The 18,164-nt window shown below is 37.8% G+C and overlaps 1 protein-coding gene across 4 annotated transcripts in view; it reads right to left on the bottom strand.

Moving 5' to 3' along the window:
* Positions 1-18,164, bottom strand: part of LRRC28 (leucine rich repeat containing 28) — a 189,931-nt gene that overhangs the window by 157,268 nt on the left and 14,499 nt on the right. For all 4 annotated transcript variants that reach the window (XR_011562545.1, XM_019983755.2, XM_019983754.2 and 1 more), the window contains exon 3: positions 8,234-8,274. Coding sequence is in view for 3 of the 4 variants with exons in the window: in XM_019983755.2 (XP_019839314.1) it covers positions 8,234-8,274 (41 nt within the window). In the remaining variant the exon portion in view is untranslated. The remainder of the gene's footprint in view (positions 1-8,233; positions 8,275-18,164) is intronic.

Here is an 18,164-nt window from a genome sequence, read left to right on the forward strand (position 1 = left end):
CATAGCCAAAATGTGGAGATAAGCCAAATGTCTACTGTAAAAAATGGATAAACAAAATGCTGTATATCCATGCGATGGAATATTATTCAGCCATAAAAAGAATGGATTCTGAAATATGCTGCGATATAGATGACACATGCTACGCTAAAACAGCCAGACATAAATTGTCACATATTGCATGATGCCATCTATATAAAATGTCCAGAATAGGAATATCCATAGAAATAGAAAGCAGATTATTGGCCACTAGGGAGTTACAAGGAATTAGGAGAGGGGAATGATTATTAATGATCATTTAGGGTGATGAAAATGTTCTGGGTTAGACAGTGATAATGGTTGCTCAATCTTGTGTATATACCAAAACCAATGAACCATACACTTTAAAAGTGTATGATTAAATTTTTATGTAAATCATATTTCAATTTAAAAAATGAAACAAAGAATTTTCATATGCTTCAGCAATTAAACTCTTAAGCATTTATCTCAGAGAAATGAAAACTTACTCATATGCCAAAAAGCATGTACATGAATGTTCATAGGAACTTTATGCATAATAGCTAAAAATGAAACTAATATGTCCTTCAGTAGGTGAATGGACAAACTCTATTACATCCATACTGTGAAACATAACTCAGCAACATAAAGGAACTACTGCTACATGCCACTACTTACATATGTCTCAGGGGAATTATGCTGAATGAAAAAAAAAGCTAGCCCTGAAAGGTTACATACTGTATGATTTATAAAACATAAAAAGTTAAACTGACCAAGTCATAGAGATGGAGAACAGAGTAGCAGTTGCCAGGGTTTGGGGACACGGGGAATGTGATTATAAAAGGGTAAAAAATTAGGAAAACGGAATAATATCAGTAGATTGTAGTACTGTCAATTTCCTGGTGGTGATCTCATACTATAGTTATGTAAGACATGAACACTGGTAGAACCTAAAAGAGTACACAAGGATGTTTATGAATTACTTCTTATGTGTGATACCACCATTATCTCAAAGCAAAAAGTTGAATTTTTTTTTTAAAAAAAGGACAAAAGAAGACTTTTTTTCAAGCAAACCAAATCTGATAGAATATAGAAACTAATATAAAAAGACATTTTCTCATTTTTAAGTTTCTTTAAGAATTTAAATGCAAAATTTATTTAACAGTGTATTTCACCAGATACCAATTTTATCTCTCAGCTACAAATCTACCTGTTATGACATATAGGAGCTGGACCCTGTCAAAATTTCTCCTTTGCTAACTGATCTAATGTTAGGCCTAACGTTACCAAAAGAAGGTGTTAGAGTGACTCTGCAAGATGAGAATAGCAGGAAGGCACCTCTCCAGGTCCAGTCCTCTTTCCATTTTTTATTCCACTCAGAGCCAAGCCCCAGCAGCCCTCCTGGACCACTTTAAGCCACATCTCAACCACGAACGCCCCAAGCTGACGTCAGTTTTGCAGCATCTTTGGCTGTTATCCTCAGGCCACACTCCTTACCCAACAACACTCTTCTATAAGCAACTTCAACTGGCCTCACGTAACCGTCTTCCCCCACCCACAGCCACTGCTGCACTGGTTCTGCCTTGTTCTCAGGCAGCTGCCTTCCCCTCGTCAGGCTGCTTTTAATATGCCAGCTCCGGATTACAAGTACTACTCCTGCAACAGTGAGATGACGTTACAGATCTGCTCTGGCCTAAATCAGATGGCAAGGCTCTTCACCACGTGAATGCTATATGCTTTGTGGCAGTCATATCTTCTTTGAAGAGGTCTAACCTCAGCCTAGGGTTTGGAACTCTCCTAAGTCTTTAGACCCTTCACTGTCCAATTCTCTAGGTACAGATCTACTTTTTTGTACTCACTAATTCTGAGTACCATGGAGTCCTTTTTAACCTCTTTTAGTAGTTAATAACATTTTACTAATTAACAATTCTTTAATTTTCCCTGCTTAAATTAGTGGTATAGTTTCTAACTGGACCTTGACTGATATCTATGGTTTACACATACATAGATCTCTCTCACAACACTCACACACATGTAAAACACAGGACGACAGCACAAAGGATAGGAGGGATGAACCGAATGTACCGATCCAAGGTTCTTATATTAAATGTGAAGTAGTATGTTATGTGAAGGTAGATTATAATAGGTTAAAGAAACATAAACCTTTCAATATTGAAATGAAGTAGAGTTAATAAATCAATAATGGTAATAAAACATAATCCTAAAATAACACTGAAATAATTTAAAAGAAGGAAACTAAAGGGGAAAAATAACAGAGAACAGTTGGGACAAATAGAAAAAACAATTGTTAAGATGGTGAACTTAAACTCAATCCTATCAGTAATCATATTAAACATAAATAGTCTAAATATTCCAGTGGAATGAGCCATATTGTTAGACTGGTCAAAATCAAAGAACCAACTAATGCTGACTTCAAGAAACCCATGTGAGTTATAAAGGCAAAAACAGATTCAAGTAAAAGAATGTGAGTTTCAATTCCAGGACAGCAGAATGAACTCCTACTAGACTGGTGCTCTGACAACTAAAACACTGAAAAGCACACACAGACAAAATGAACCTAAGGCACTGCAACAGTAAACAAAAAAGCCAGTTCTGGAAGAGAGACAAAAACTGAAGCATGACACCAGGTAAATCTGAGTTTCATCTTTTTTTCTTAATAGCATTTGGTCTAAGGAAAGGGACAAACAGTGGCTAAAATTCCAAAAGAAAACTGCAGTCTTGCTAGCCAAAATGAGGACAGAGTTCAGGGCAACGATGGTCCCTGACAAACAGAGAATACCAGAAAACAAACAAACAAACAGGGAGGGGAAACCCCAAATCCTATGTATAAACTTTGCCTGAATCAGTGCCTTATTCCAAAACCATTCGTACTGGAAAAAACTATAACTAAAGACAAAAGAACTGGACTGAGATCTCAGTTGCCTTCCAAAAGGCCCTTTACTGTTTTGAGTCAACCAGGGAAACCACTGAAGCAAAACATCAACACTCTTCAAAGAAATTAACAGATTTTAGTATCTAAAACACATATCCTCAATTGTCAGGCTATAACCTAAAATTACTTAACATATGAACACTCAGGAAAATGTCAATGACGACAAACAATGTATAGCAACCCCAAGGCAACTCTGATGTTGGGAATTAGCAGACAACTCTCTAAAAGTAGTTGTTATAATTATGCACAGTGGTCTAAAGTAAAATATGTCTTAATGAAAAGATAAGGACATCTTAGCAGAGAAACAGAAACTAAGAAAGGATGAAAGAAAGAATATTCTAGAACTGAAATGCTTACTGGATAAAGGTGAATAAAAGAATATAACACACTGTTTTGATTACTGTAGCTCTGAAATACTATCTGAAGTCTAAAAGGGTTATACCTCCAGCTTTGTTCCTTTTTCCTTAGGATTGCTTTGGTAAGCCTGAGTCTTTTGTAGTTCCATATAAATTTTAGGATTATTTGTTCTACTTCTGTGAAAAATGTCATGGGTAACTTGATAGGTATCACAATTAAATCTGTAGATTGCTTGCGCGGTATGGCTATTTTAACTATATTAATTCTACCAATTTAAGATCTTGGAGACAGATCAATATAAATGATTCAATCTAAGTGCAGAGAAAAAAAGGAGGAAACATGAAGTCCCTGAGAGGTATGTAGGACAATATCAACAAGATATATGTAAACTGAATCCAATGAAGAGAGAGAGGAAAAGGTGCATAAAAAGTATTTGAAGAAATAATGGTTGAAAATGTCCCAAATTTGGTAAAAGACATAAATTCACTGATTCAAGTAGCTCAGCAGATTCCAAGATAAATAACAAATAATATTATACCAAGGCACATCACAGTTAAATTGCTAAAAGCCAAGATCAAAAGAAAATCTTCAAAGAAGTCAGAGAAAAATGATATATTACACACATGTGGAGAATGATGAAAATTCCACTGACTTCTTATGAGAATCTATGGAGATCTGAAGATAGTCAAATACTTTCAAGAAGCTCAAAAAAATAAAAACTGTCAATCCAGAATTGAACTGCCATTGTGTAGATTACTCAGCTTGGAGTCTTATGTTGCAATCTTCTTCATCTTCATGACTGGTTCACCTTTTTGCCTGAAGGCCTCAAGGATTTTTCCATTAGATTTAAAGTCTGAAAAAATGTCACACCCATTACTAATAAAAAAATTCTTGAGAAAGCAGGAATTAATAGTGTGGTAGGCAGCACCTAGGATGGTCCCTGGTGGTCCCCACTCCTCCGCATGCAGGCCTTGTGTAACGGCCTCCCCTTGAGTGTCACAGCAAGTGATGCGATGCCACTTCCATGATTAGACTAGAAAGGGGCAAGGGCTCCGCTCTCACATACTCTTCTGCTTGCTCACTCTGATCGAAGTCAGCTGCCATGTTGTGAGCTACATAATAGAGGCTAAGTGGTGATGAACTAAGGGAGTTCTCTGGCCAACAGCCAGCTAGGAACTGACGCTCTCAGTCTAACAACCTGCAAGGAATTGGTTGAATCCTGCCAACAACCATATGAGTGAACACAGATAGAGGATCTTTCCTCAGTTGAGCTTTCAGGTAAGCCAGCAGCCCTGGGCAACAATCTTGATTAAAGCCTTGAGAGAGACACTGAAGCAAAGGGATCCAGCTAAGCCAAGCCCAGATTCTGGACCTTCAAAAAATACGAGAGAATAAGTGTTTATTCTTTTAACTACCCCTACACTTTAAGCAACTACATTTTGAGATAATCTGTAGAGCAGCAATAGATTATTAACACAGATGGATATTTACTTAACACATAAGAATTGTGTTAACTGTAAGGCCAGCATCTTTCTTAGTGGATGAAACCTGGAGATATTCCCACTAAGGTCTTAAAGAAGACAAGGATGCCTACTACCTCAAATACTATTTTACACTGCTCTGGAGAAGGACTAGTCAATGCAATCAGAATAGAGAAAATAAAGATTTGGAAAAGAAGACATAACACTGTATTTTCAGACATGAGAGTAGAGTATACCTGGAAAACTCTGGAGAATCCATGATTAACTCAAACAATAGAAGATTTCAGGAAGGAGCAAGATATAAAGTTAATATGCAAAAAACCATAGTGCTCCTATAACAAAAATTACCTAGTTAGAAGATGTAACAGATAAGAAAAATCATTCACACAGCAAAAAAATTAAACATTTAGGAAAAAACTATTAGAAATGTTCAAAACCTATATGGAGAAAAATATAAAGTTATATATTAAGGATAGAAAAGTAGGGCTAAAAAATGTTAATACATCCCTGTTCTTAGAAATATATACTAAAGTAGTTAGGGGTGAAAAACCATGCTTCATAAAAAAATAAATACACATATAATATATATATGAGAATGAAAACAAAACCTTGATAAACCAAATAGGGCAGAACATCACTGAAGATATTTAAAGTGAACCTAGTCCAGAAGAAACCATCAAACAAAACATCTACTTCAAAAATCCAGACGACTTAAAAAAAAAAAATCTTGAGGGGAAATTGGGATAATTTAAATATGAACTGTATATTAGATGATATTATTGAATTAATACTACTTTTCTTAGACCTAAAAATAATAAAATTATGTGCAAGAATGTCTTTATTCTTAGATACATAGGGGCTTCCCAGGTGGCACTAGTGGTAAAGAATCCACCTGCCTGAGACGTGGGTTCCATCCCTAATCAGGGAAGACTCATTGGAGTAGGAAATAGCAACCTATTCCAAAATTCCATGGTCAGAGGAGCCTGGTGGGCTACAGTCCATGGGGCCACAGAGAGTCGAACACAACTGAGTGTGCACACGGACACACACACACTATAATGTGTGCAATTTGTGTGTAAGAGAGAGAGGGAGAAAGGAAAGGAAAAGGCGGAAAGAGGGGCAGTAAAGAGAGAGTAGAAGGGGGAAGAGAGGAAGGAAATGAAGCAAAATGTTAACTGGTTACATTTAGGTGAAGCCTGTCCTTGAACAAGAGGGTTTAAAGTGCACAGGTCCAATTACATTCTGATTTTTTTTCAACAAATTTCTACTAAGTACTACACCATCCAAGCTTGTGTGAGTCCACAGATGTGGAACTATGGATGTGGATGGTAGGGAAATTAAAAAGTCTTGTTTAGGCTTCAGAGACAAAGCAGAGCAGGCCTCTGACCTTGCTTCTAACCTGCCTGGACACTGCCCTGACTGTGAGTGACTGCCTTCTGTGAGTGCAAGACTGGCAGCATCATAGATAAGACAGGGGATGAATCTTGAGATTGTTGAGCCTCTGGGGGCGAGCTGGCCAACCAAGCCCCAGGTTTAAAAACATTCCAAGTTTTACGCATTAACATGAAATCAGAACTGCTATTTGCTCACAGATTGATGATTGCCTCTGGGATTGTAAGTGGGAACCCGAACTGTGATCTCTAAAGTCTAACCCACTGAGCGGACATGCTGCCTGGGACATTTTCCCAATTGAGATCCCGATGTGCTGTGTCACGGGACTTTCCACTGCTGTTTGAGTCTGGATGTTGGTGAGAATTCAGTTTGGTGATGTATCCTCTGCTGTTTCTATTTCTCTTTTCTTTTAATGTTAGTATATTGAAATTAAGCTAGATAATTCTCTAATAAATATTGGTTATTATTTATTTGTATGGAACAAGTATATGTATGGATGTGAGAGTTGGACTATAAAGAAATCTGAGGGCCAAAGAATTGATGCTTTTGAACTATGGTGTTGGAGAAAAATCTTGAGAGTCCCTTGGACTACAAGGAGATTTAACCAGTCAATCCTAAAGGAAATCAGTCCTGAATATTCATAGGAAAGACTGATGCTGAAGCTGAAACTCTAATACTTAGGCCACCTGATGAGAAGAACTGACTCACTGGAAAAGACCCTGATGCTGGGAAAGACTGAAGGCAGGAGGAGAAGGGGATGACAGAGGAGGAGATGGTTGGATGGCAGCACCAACTCGATGGACATGAGTTTGAGTAAGCTCCGGGAGCTGGTGATGGACAGGGAGGCCTGGCGTGCTGCAGTCCATGGGGTCACAAACAGTAGGACACAACTGAATGACTGAACTGAACTGATAGAACAAGCGGCTCATTTTGTTAACAAATCCTTTGAACCTGAGACAAAAGTGAAAACTTTTGGAAAAACAATGGGGGACTATAAAGTTATACCTGGATTTTCAACTATGAGAGGGTGGCACCTCTAAGCTTCACGTTAGATCAACTGTATGGATGTTCATTGTACTATGCTTCCAACTTTTTTGTTGGTCAGAATTTTTTCAAAAATAAAAGGTTGGGTAAAATGACAGAGACTTCTGGCTTATGATAAAGGTGTAAAATTAGCTCTCTCTAATTTACCTCCTGAAAATCATGCCAAATAATAAAAAGAACAAGAAAAGGTGATGCAAATTCCTCCCTCGACAAAATTAGGAGGCAGGTAGAAAGAAAGGGAAATACAAGATATGGAAATTTCTTATCTTCCTTAGTCAAGAGATAAAGTTGATATACTAAAAACAAAGGTGTAAATGCATTTTAAAAAGATACATTATTTAGTATTATGGAGGTAATCATCATAAGAACTAAAACAAATGTAGGATGTAGGGAAGGAGGCTTTTACTCTATATTTTAAATCTTTTATACCATCAGGCTGTTTATATCAGTAGCATATGTAGTAGTAGTAACAATACTAACAATCACATGCTAAGTCGCTTCAGCTGTGTCCCACTCTGCAACCCCATGGACTGTAGCCCTCCAGGCTCCTCTGTCCATGGGATTTTCCAGGCAGGCAGGAATACTGAAGTGGGTTGCCATTTCCTTCTCCAGGGGATCTTCCTGACCCAGGTATCAAACCCACACCTCTTATGTCTCCTGCACTGGCAGGTGGGTTCTTTACCATTAGTGCCAACTGGGAAGCCCAATACTCCCAATTCCATGGACTATCCAAAGGATTCTGTGACCAAGATGCTGCAAGAAAAAAAAAACGTATCTTTCATCATCTTTACTACCCTGAAGTAAGATATTTAAAACATAAATGTAAATGGTAAGATACTTTAAAATACTATTGGGTTTAGCAGAACCACAGGTCTACCTACATGAGCACCATGATCATAATACCAAAAAATAATAAATTAATACATTAAAATATTCCCTGTAATTTAAAATAACTTAAAATTATGTCCATTCTTGTTTTTAAAAAAAAAAAAATTTGAATAAACAGACTCACAGTTCCACAAGGTTTGGAAGCTTCTGAGCAAGGTTTTCTGGCTGAAAATTAAAAACTCAGAATTAAATTTTATTTTTGAAAAATGTATAAACATTTCTAAACAGCTTAAATACAAGTACTACCTTTTGAAGGGCTGTAAATTTTGAGAAAATGTGAAAATAATACATCAGCAGGTCTGGGTTTATGCTTACATAGATCAAACTACAATTTAAACGTATACATCTGAACACTGAAAATCCATATCCCTTGGAGAAACCAGATCTTATATTCCATGGTCACAGAAGAAATAAAAATGTTTTAACAGACACAGAGGGAATAGCACCATGTGACGCTGGGGCCAGAGGTGGGAGGGATGGAGCTACAAAGCCAAGGAACACCGCTGGTAAAGCATCCCACCCCGCCCCTGGGAGCTCAGAGAAAGGAGGCTCTTCCTCAAAGCCGTGAGAAGGAACCAACCCAACCAACACCATGGTTTGGAACTTCTGTCCTCCAGAACTGTGAGACAGTAAATTTCTGCATTTTAAGCCACCTAGCCTGTGTAATTCGTTACAGTAGCCCTAAATATAATACTATCAACCCCTTGTCAAACCAAAATCCCAAACTACTCCTGAGGAGAAAGGAACTGAAATCGCAGAGGGCCAGATACCAAGATATAACTAAACTCAGAATAAACAGAGTAAGCTGGAGCTCAGGTGTCCTAAGGGAGGTCACATCTGGACCAGGTTCTAAGTTCTGAGTAGGAGTGTGATGTGACAAGGACAGGAAGCAGGCCACAGGGAGGAGGGGAAGGGAGATGGGGCTAGGCCCTGGGTAGAAGGAAAAGCCTCCTGTCAGCCTGCGTGTCTCTCTCTCTCTCTCTCTTCTCTCTCTCTCACACACACACACAGACATGAATTGTCAAGACTGAAAGAGCACACTGAGTCAGGAGTAACATTTTTTTATTCTACACTAAAACATACTGTAGAATTAAGCTAGATATCAATAACAAAGAATCAGGAATGGTTTTTTAAAAGCAATTATGACTAACTTGAGGCTTGAAAGACTTAACTATCAGAGGTTGCTATGGAGTAGGGAGGAGGAGAGTTCTGGTTAGCTTTCTAGGCACATGAATCAACATGTGAAAAGACAAAAGAGAGACAGGTGTGTTTAAGAAATCACAAACACAGTTTGTTCTACTGTAACTGCCTGGCAGCACTCATGACAAAATCTTACATTTCAAAAGCACTTATAAAAATAATTGTGTCAATAGAAAAATAAAAGTTTGGGGGATTTGTAACAAGTAATTTTTCTTACAGGAGCTTAGGAACAGTGATTATCATTAGGAAAAGGATAGTGCTGTTATTCTCCATCTATTTTTATATCATCTGAATCTTTAATAATGAGCATATATGTCTTTTAAAATTAAAAAAATTAAAATCAAATTTAAAATTTACTATATAAATTGTTACACAATTGAGGAATCAATCACATTATATGTAACTTAGGTTCTAAACACTCAATAAAAGAAATGCCATTAGTTTGGTATTTCTGGTATATCTGGGCCACAGAGAATAAAGGTATATAATTTTGAAGACAGTACCAAGGAATAGTTCACTAGGGTCTTATATTTTATACTGAGGAAAAACTATTTTTTAAAAATCTTGAACACAATGGTTTATTTTAATCAAGGAGACAAAGTTATTAATTTCATATTGGCATACTGATGTATTTACTTAGCAGCAGTATCCCAAATTAGTTACATATATAATAGCCTTCACACTTTCATAATAACCAAATAGCACTGAATCTAAATACTGTTTTGAAGTCAGTGAAACATTTATTAAGTTTCCACTTTTGATAAAACCACTTTTAGTTTTCAAATGCCGAAGCTGTGATTCCTTTTCCCCTATGTTTTGACATCAATATCTGCAATGAGGTCCTTCATGACAAGTCTTTCCTTGAGTGCTGCTCTTGGATCTAAGTTTCCAAAATGTTTCTTTTAGTACTGGTACCTCCCCTAGTAAGAGAAATATACACTTCCACCTGTGGGGATACTTACAAGACATTCCAGGCAAACTAAAGCACTGAGGGGATGGGAGAGGAGAGGTAAGAAGCTTTCTGGCTGTGCCTCTTAAAAAGAAAAGGCTTATCTGGAAAAGAAATGCTATTAGAACCTCAACTTGTTTGATCTGCTATAATATCAATACCATATCTGGCTGATTACAGGACCCATGGTCATTCTTTACAGATGCCTTCTTGGCTCTTACCAGAGAGTATTGCAATTTTTCCATGACCAACTAGTTACCTCTGTGAGATATTTCCCTACACACACAATTAAGCACTGCATAATGTTTCTGCTGCCATTACTGCATCGCTATATTTTTACGAGTAAGTACACTGTGTTTTAATTTAAAAACAAGCACACCAACCTTGAGAAAATTGGCAGTTCATTAGGATGCTGGGTTCAAAAAAAAAAAAAAAAGCAAAAAGGCTGGTAAAGAATCAGCCTGCTGCATAGGCTGTGGCTGACATCTACTGGTGCTCTAAAATATCATTCTCTGCTTCCTAGTGGTACATTTTAGCAATGAAACTAAATAATATGAGAAACACTATATATTTTAATTTTCCTATTTACATAGTTTATGAAAAGCAGGTAAGAGACTGGATCACTATATATTAACATCAACATTGTTGTTACTCTGTGAGTAACTAAGGAGCTTCCCAGGTGACTCGGATGGTAAAGAATCCACCTGCAATGCTGGAGACCCAGGTTTGATCCCTGTGTCAGAAAAATCCCCTGGAGAAGGGAACAGCAACCCACTCCAGTGGGAAATCTTGCCTGGGAAATCCCATGGACAGAGGAGCCTGGCGGGTCCCAGTCCATGGGTCAGGAAGAGTCGGACACAACTAACCGACTAACACTCAGAGCAACTAAGCTCTAATGCTGGATTACAGGCGCCACACAAACAGGGCTCAGACTACTAAGTTTAAATGTTTTCAAATTTTAAAATCCTGATCGATTAAGAGCAATAATCTTAAAGTGCCTTGCAAAACGATTATTACTATTATTTCCTTCTTTTTCACAAATTTGACATACAAAAGTTTTAATAGATAAACAATCTGTACCCAAATTCCTTGAGTATGAATACTTCCTTCTAAACTAATTGAAAACTGTTTTATAAATTAAACCAAAATTCCCATCATTAAATCTCATATTATCACTTAATAATTTTTCTTTATAAATAATGTAAAAGTAAACTTCAGTAAACACAGTATAAAATTCACTTCAAATCTTGAATCAATGATGCTTTACCATGTACTGTTATGGAAAACTTACAACCTCCTTCAATGGGAATGTTTTAAAATTGTGTATCTTGGAACAAATACTTCAAATATGTTGCAAACACATGTTCAATTGCATTCTCATATAGTCACTGTGCACCACTTACTTTCCTTTCTCCTTCTGGGCAACAGGCAGGATTGCACTTAAGTTCAACATGGTTAAGTGACTTGCTTTGGTCAATGGAATTAAGTCAAACTAGAGACCTTAGAGCAGAGAAGGCAATGGCACCCCACTCCAGTACTCTTGTCTGGAAAATCCCATGGATGGAGGAGCCTGGTGGGCTGCAGTCCATGGGGTCGCTACGAGTCGCACACAACCAAGCGACTTCACTTTCACTTTTCACTTTCATGCATTGGAGAAGGAAATGGCAACCCACTCCAGTGTTCCTGCCTGGGGAATCCCAGGGACGGGGGAGCCTGGTGGGCTTCCGTCTATGGGGTCGCATAGAGTCGGGCACCACTGAAGCAACTTAGCAGCAGCAGCAGCAGAGACCTTAGAGAGTTTGCACGTGAGAGGTCCACAGCGACCTTTACCAGCTTTCATCCCTGAGTAAAGACACCATGAACCAAAGTCCCCCAGAGATCGGCGAGAGTAGTGCAGTATGAAAAAAAAAAAAAAAAAAAAATCATTGAATCACTAGGATTCAGGGCTCAGTAAAATATGCTCCATCCTACCTCTAACAACACATTTCAAAGAAGTCCTGAATTAAATGCATATTTTTATAGCAGTTATTAAAAAGTAGAATAAAGTCAGACCTCTACTTCACACCATATACAAAAGTTAACTAAAAATGGATCTGCTGCTGCTAAGTTGCTTCAGTTGTGTCCGACTCTGTGCGACCCCATAGATGGCAGCCCACCAGGCTCCCCTGTCCCTGGGATTCTCCAGGCAAGAACACTGGAGTGGGTTGCCATTCCCTTCTCCAATGCATGAAAAAGAAAAGTGAAAGTGAAGACGCTCAGTCATGCCCGACTCTTTGTGACGCCATGGACTGCAGCCTACCAGGCTCCTCCATCCATGGGATTTTCCAGGCAAGAGTACTGGAGTGGGGTGCCATTGCCTTCTCCCAAAAATGGATCTATCAATGGCTTATATCTAAGTGCTGAAACAATAAAATTCATGGAGGGAACCATGAGTAAATCTTCATGATCATAGGCCAAAAGCAGGAGCACCGATAGAAAAAACAGATAAGCCAGACTTTATCAAAATTAAAAATTTTCTGCATAAGAGAACATTACAAGAAACTGAAAGGCAATATATAAAATGGGAGAAAATATCTGCAAACCATATACCTGGTAAGTGTCTAGAACACTTACAACTCAATCACAAAAAAAAAAACAACAAAAACCAATCCCTTGAAAAATGGCCAAAGGACTTGAGAAGACATTCTTTAAAGAAGACATGCAACCCGCCAATAAGCACATGAAGACACCCAACTTCATTAGCATTAAAGTGAAGTCACTCAGTCGTGTCCAACTCTTTGGGACCCCATGGACTGCAGCCTACCAGGCTCCTCCGTCCACGGGATTCTCCAGGCAAGAGTACTGGAGTGGACTGCCATTCCTTCTCTAGGGGATCTTCCCAACCCAGGGATTGAACCCGGGTCTCCCACATTGCAGGCAGACGCTTTGCCATCTGAGCCACCAGCATCTCATTAGGGATATGCAAATCAAAACCACAATGAGGTACCACTTCAAAACCACCAGGATGGCCATAATTTGTTAAAAATGTAAACTTAACAACTACTGATGAGGAACTGAGAAATAGGAACCCTTGTACACTGCTGGCAGTAATGTAAAATGGTTCAGCCACTATAGCAAAGTTTGGCTGTTCCTCAAAAAGTTAAATATAGAATTGCCATAAGGTTTCATATTTCTACTCCTATATATACCCCAAATAATTAAAAGCAGGTACTTAAACATTTACATGTATACCCATGTTCATAGCAGCAGTGTTCATAATAGCTATAAGGTGGGAACAGCCCAAATGTCCATCAACGGATGAACAGATAAACAAACTGTGGTATACACACACTGTGGAATCTTTATTAAATCATAAGGAATGAAGGAATGACACACGCTACCACCTGCATGAAACGTGAGAACATTTTGCTAAGTGAAAAGAAGTCAGACACAAAGGTGATACACTGAATGATCCCAATATATGAAATATCCAAAACAGATAAATCCAGAGAGAGAGAATACAGACTGGGGCTCCAGGCCTGGGGTGTAGAGGGGAGTAGGAAGAGGCTGCTTAATGGACAAGGGGCTTTGCTTTTGAGTGATGGGTATGTTTGGAACTAAACAAAGGTGACGGTGTGCAACACTGCGTATATTCTGAATGCTACTGATTTTTCACTTTAAAATGGTTAATTTTTCATGAAGTGAATTTCACCTCAATAAATTATTTTTAATTTTAATAAAGTTACTTCATTCAAAAACCACCACAACATACTCAACAAGCTTTCTAGTTGGATCAATAATTTGGTATCACTTTTTCTGGGCAAGCATACAGCACAAGTTAAATACCATGGGGTTATATGAGAACAACCAAAGAAAACCTCTTTACTACCAGGAATATTAGTTCATTCCTCCTCCAGTATTTTTCCTCCTTTTATGTATGTTATAGAGCAAGATCTCTCAACAGTCAAGTCAGAAGCCCTGGCAGGCTAATGGGAACAGAGACAGATGAGCAGCCCCACCTTTCCTGGTCCACAATAGCAGAAATGCCCATCACAGCCCTACTCACCATTTGCCCCACAATGTCCCTTAACATTTACCCTCTTATCTCTTGGCTCACTTCCATTAACTACTCAGTTTCTTCTCTTAAAATTTCCCTTGAAATAAATGTTAAGCAGACCAAAAAAGCATGAGCCTTGTCTTAAACACCCGTCATATTTCCTTGATGTTTTCTGGAGACAGAAAACCACAACAGATTCTCAATACCTCCATCTACTATCATCAAAATCTCTTGACAGTTAAGTTCATTTCTTCTGCAATAAGTAACACAACGAAATGTTATTAACTATGGTTTTCATGTGAATAACCCTAGAAAGCCTGAGACACATATTGGCGGGGGAAGAGAGGAGGTGTTAAGGAGAGGGAGAAGGGGCAATAAGAAATGCTTTTAAGAGCATTAATAGCTCACTAACCCCTCCCAACCACTCCTAACAAGGGCTGTGCAATCAGTTAGGTCAAGGACCACTAGAAGTTACCACTGACATCCTGTTTCCCAGGAAAAATGTAATGAGACTATAATGTGCAAATAATGGGCATTCTATTCATAAGCAATATAAAAAGATAATCCCAAACATACATCAGTGTTTTATGAGAAAATGCAAATTTTGATTACCCAGATATGAAAACATAACATCTTTAGAGTTTATTTTAATGGTTCTTAAAAAAAAAAAACAGAAAGAAAACTGTGGCAAATATTCAAATTTCTTGGAATGCACCCATCAGAACAATCACAAATATTTTATGTCCCAAGTTCATTAAAATAAAAATTTCATTGGAAATTCACTGAATACAAGCATTACAAATATTAAAATAAAGCCATTTCAAAAGGAAAGGAAATGGAAAGGAGGGGTACAAACTGAGGGAAGGTAAAATTTTCAAAATGTGGACAAATTCTTTTGTTTCTAAAGTTGTCTTTGAAGTGCCTAAAAAAGAACTCTGGCATCATTTTTCTTTATAATTCTGTAGCATTAACACATAGTGGTAGTTTGATTTTCATGATAATAATGAGTTGCTACTATTGATTCTAATTTTTTTTTTCAGTCACACACACCACTGGTCCAACAGAATTTTCTACAACATGGAAATATTTTCTATCTACCCACCCAATATGGTGGCCACTACTCACATATGACCATTAAGTATTTAAAAGATTATTTATTATGACTATGGAATTGATGAAAGTGAAAGTGGAGAGTGAAAAAGTTGGCTTAAAGCTCAACATTCAGAAAACGAAGATCATGGCATCCGGTCCCACCACTTCATGGGAAATAGATGGGGAAACAGTGGAAACAGTGTCAGACTTTATTGTTTTGGGCTCCAAAATCACTGCAGATGGTGACTGCAGCCATGAAATTAAAAGACGCTTGCTTACTCCTTGGAAGGAAAGTTATGACCAACCTAGATAGCATATTCAAAAGCAGAGACATTACTTTGCCAACAAAGGTCCCTCTAGTCAAGGCTATGGTTTTTCCTGTGGTCATGTATGGATGTGAGAATTGGACTGTGAAGAAGGCTGAGCACCGAAGAATTGATGCTTTTGAACTGTGGTGTTGGAGAAGACTCTTGAGAGTGCCTTGGACTGCAAGGAGATCCAACCAGTGCATTCTAAAGGAAATCAGCCCTGCGTGTTCTTTGGAAGGACTGATGTTGAAGCTGAAACTCCAGTACTTTGGCTACCTCATGCGAAGAGTTAACTCATTGGAAAAGACTCTGATGCTGGGAGGGGCTGGGGGCAGGAGGAGAAGAGGATGACAGAGGATGAGATGGCTGGATGGCATCACTGACTCGATGGACGTGAGTCTGGGTGAACTCCAAGAGTTGGTGATGGACAGGGAGGCCTGGCGTGCTGCGATTCATGGGGTCGCAAAGAGTAGTACACGACTGAGCAACTGAACTGAAGGAATTGAATTTTCAGTATTTTGTTATAATTTAAACAGTACTACATATAACTAGTAGTTATCATACTAGAAAGTAACTTTCTAGTATTACTTTCTAATACTAGTTAGTATTACACTCACTGCCAGTTTTTCACTTAAACTTAGCTCTTTTCGACACAGAACATTAAAGAACTACTTAACTGTATGAATGATAAAATTTTTAATTATTTTCTTAAAATGATGAAGTACTTGCTTGATATTTATAGAGGTTAAAATTATTCTCTTAAAAATATAAATAAATAAATGTTAAGTATCTGCAAAACTGCAAGTGTTTTATTGCCAAAAATGTAAAAAAAATTTCCAGATTGATATTTTTCACTTAGCAACAAACTTTTACAGAAAAATATGCTCAAAGTTAAAAAGTCTGTACATCTAGTACATTTACAAACTGAAATATGTACAATCGGTCTATGTGAGTTCTGTATCCTTGGATTCAACTAACCATGCATCAAAAATAATCAGGGAAAAAATATTCCAGAAAGTTTCAAAAAGCAAAACTTGAATTGCTACACCAACAACTATTATATAACATTCACACTGTCTTCACAACTACTTATATAGCATTTACACTGTATTAGGTATTATAAATAATCTAGAGATGATGTATGGCAACCCACTCCAGTACTCTTGCCTGGAAAATCCCATGGACGGAGGAGCCTGGTAGGCTGCGGTCCATGGGGTCGGCTAGAGTCGGACACGACTGAGCGACTTCACTTTCACTTTCACTTTCATGCATTGGAGAAGTAAATGGCAACCCACTTCAGTGTTCTTGCCTGGAGAATCCCAGGGACAGCAGAGCCTGGTGGGCTGCCGTCTATGGGGTCACATAGAGTCGGACACTACTGAAGCAAGTTAGCAGCAGCAGCAGCAGAGATGATGTAAAGTATACAGGAAGATGTGCATTGGTTATATGCAAATACCAAACCATTTTATACAAGGGACTTGAGCAGCCTCTCATTTTGGTACTGGAGTGAGTACTAGAACCAGTTCCCCACAGATACCAAGGGATGTCTGTATCTGAATATTTTTCAAAAGAAAACAAACATTAAAAATTACTAAAATTCTGTAAAGTATTAATATTAAAAATATTTGTTTAAAAATGAAAGCTGTAGAGATATCCTAAACAAGGGTTGAAGACTGGATCATCATTTGCCCCTACCTACTTTCTATTTTTTTTAAAAACCTATTTAATGTGCATTCAATGATTTTATAAATGGAATTTTCAAAGTTAAAATAGACACACAAAAAAGAATACTAAACACTTTTCCATAAGGCCAGATTAACCATTTAAAAATACACCTAGCCTTTACAATCCTATATGCTTATGACACAACTGCTTGTTTCAGGAAGGAACAATGTTCCAAGCTCACAGCATGATATTTCAAACACCTTAAATACATTTTATCTATATTCATCTATCAATCGAGAGAGAGAGAGAGAGACTGATTTGATGGGACTAACATATAGAAACTGGTATCTCACTCTTGGTGCATAGGTGCCTCATTTTTAGTATAGTGAATGCTTGAAAATGAATTTAAACGTATGGAAACATACACAAATGTGTACAAGCCTTCCGCTTGTACACGGAATCCCTCAAGTACATAAGGATAGAGTCTAGAGTGAAAGGTCTGTATCCCTGTCACGTCTTTCTAAACTCTCTCCTAATTCCCCAGGCCAAAACTACAAGTCAGGAAGAGTGGGTTAAGTCATGTTCCCTATATTTCTTTAAGAATGTACAGAATGATGCATGTTGTAAAAGTATTTCTATCAAGAACAATTAGACTCACAGTAAAACTCAGGAAGTAAACTTCAAAGAGGTAACCAGGAAAATTCACTTAACGTGGAACACTTCATTGTTCCACAGTGGATAAATGTAGTTAAACTTTTACATGGTGCGAGGCTAGAAACAGGTCACCAACAAGTACCTGCAGAAT

The sequence above is a fragment of the Bos indicus genome, chromosome 21, assembly GCF_029378745.1.
Source record: "Bos indicus isolate NIAB-ARS_2022 breed Sahiwal x Tharparkar chromosome 21, NIAB-ARS_B.indTharparkar_mat_pri_1.0, whole genome shotgun sequence".
Classification (NCBI taxonomy): Eukaryota; Metazoa; Chordata; class Mammalia; order Artiodactyla; family Bovidae; genus Bos; species Bos indicus.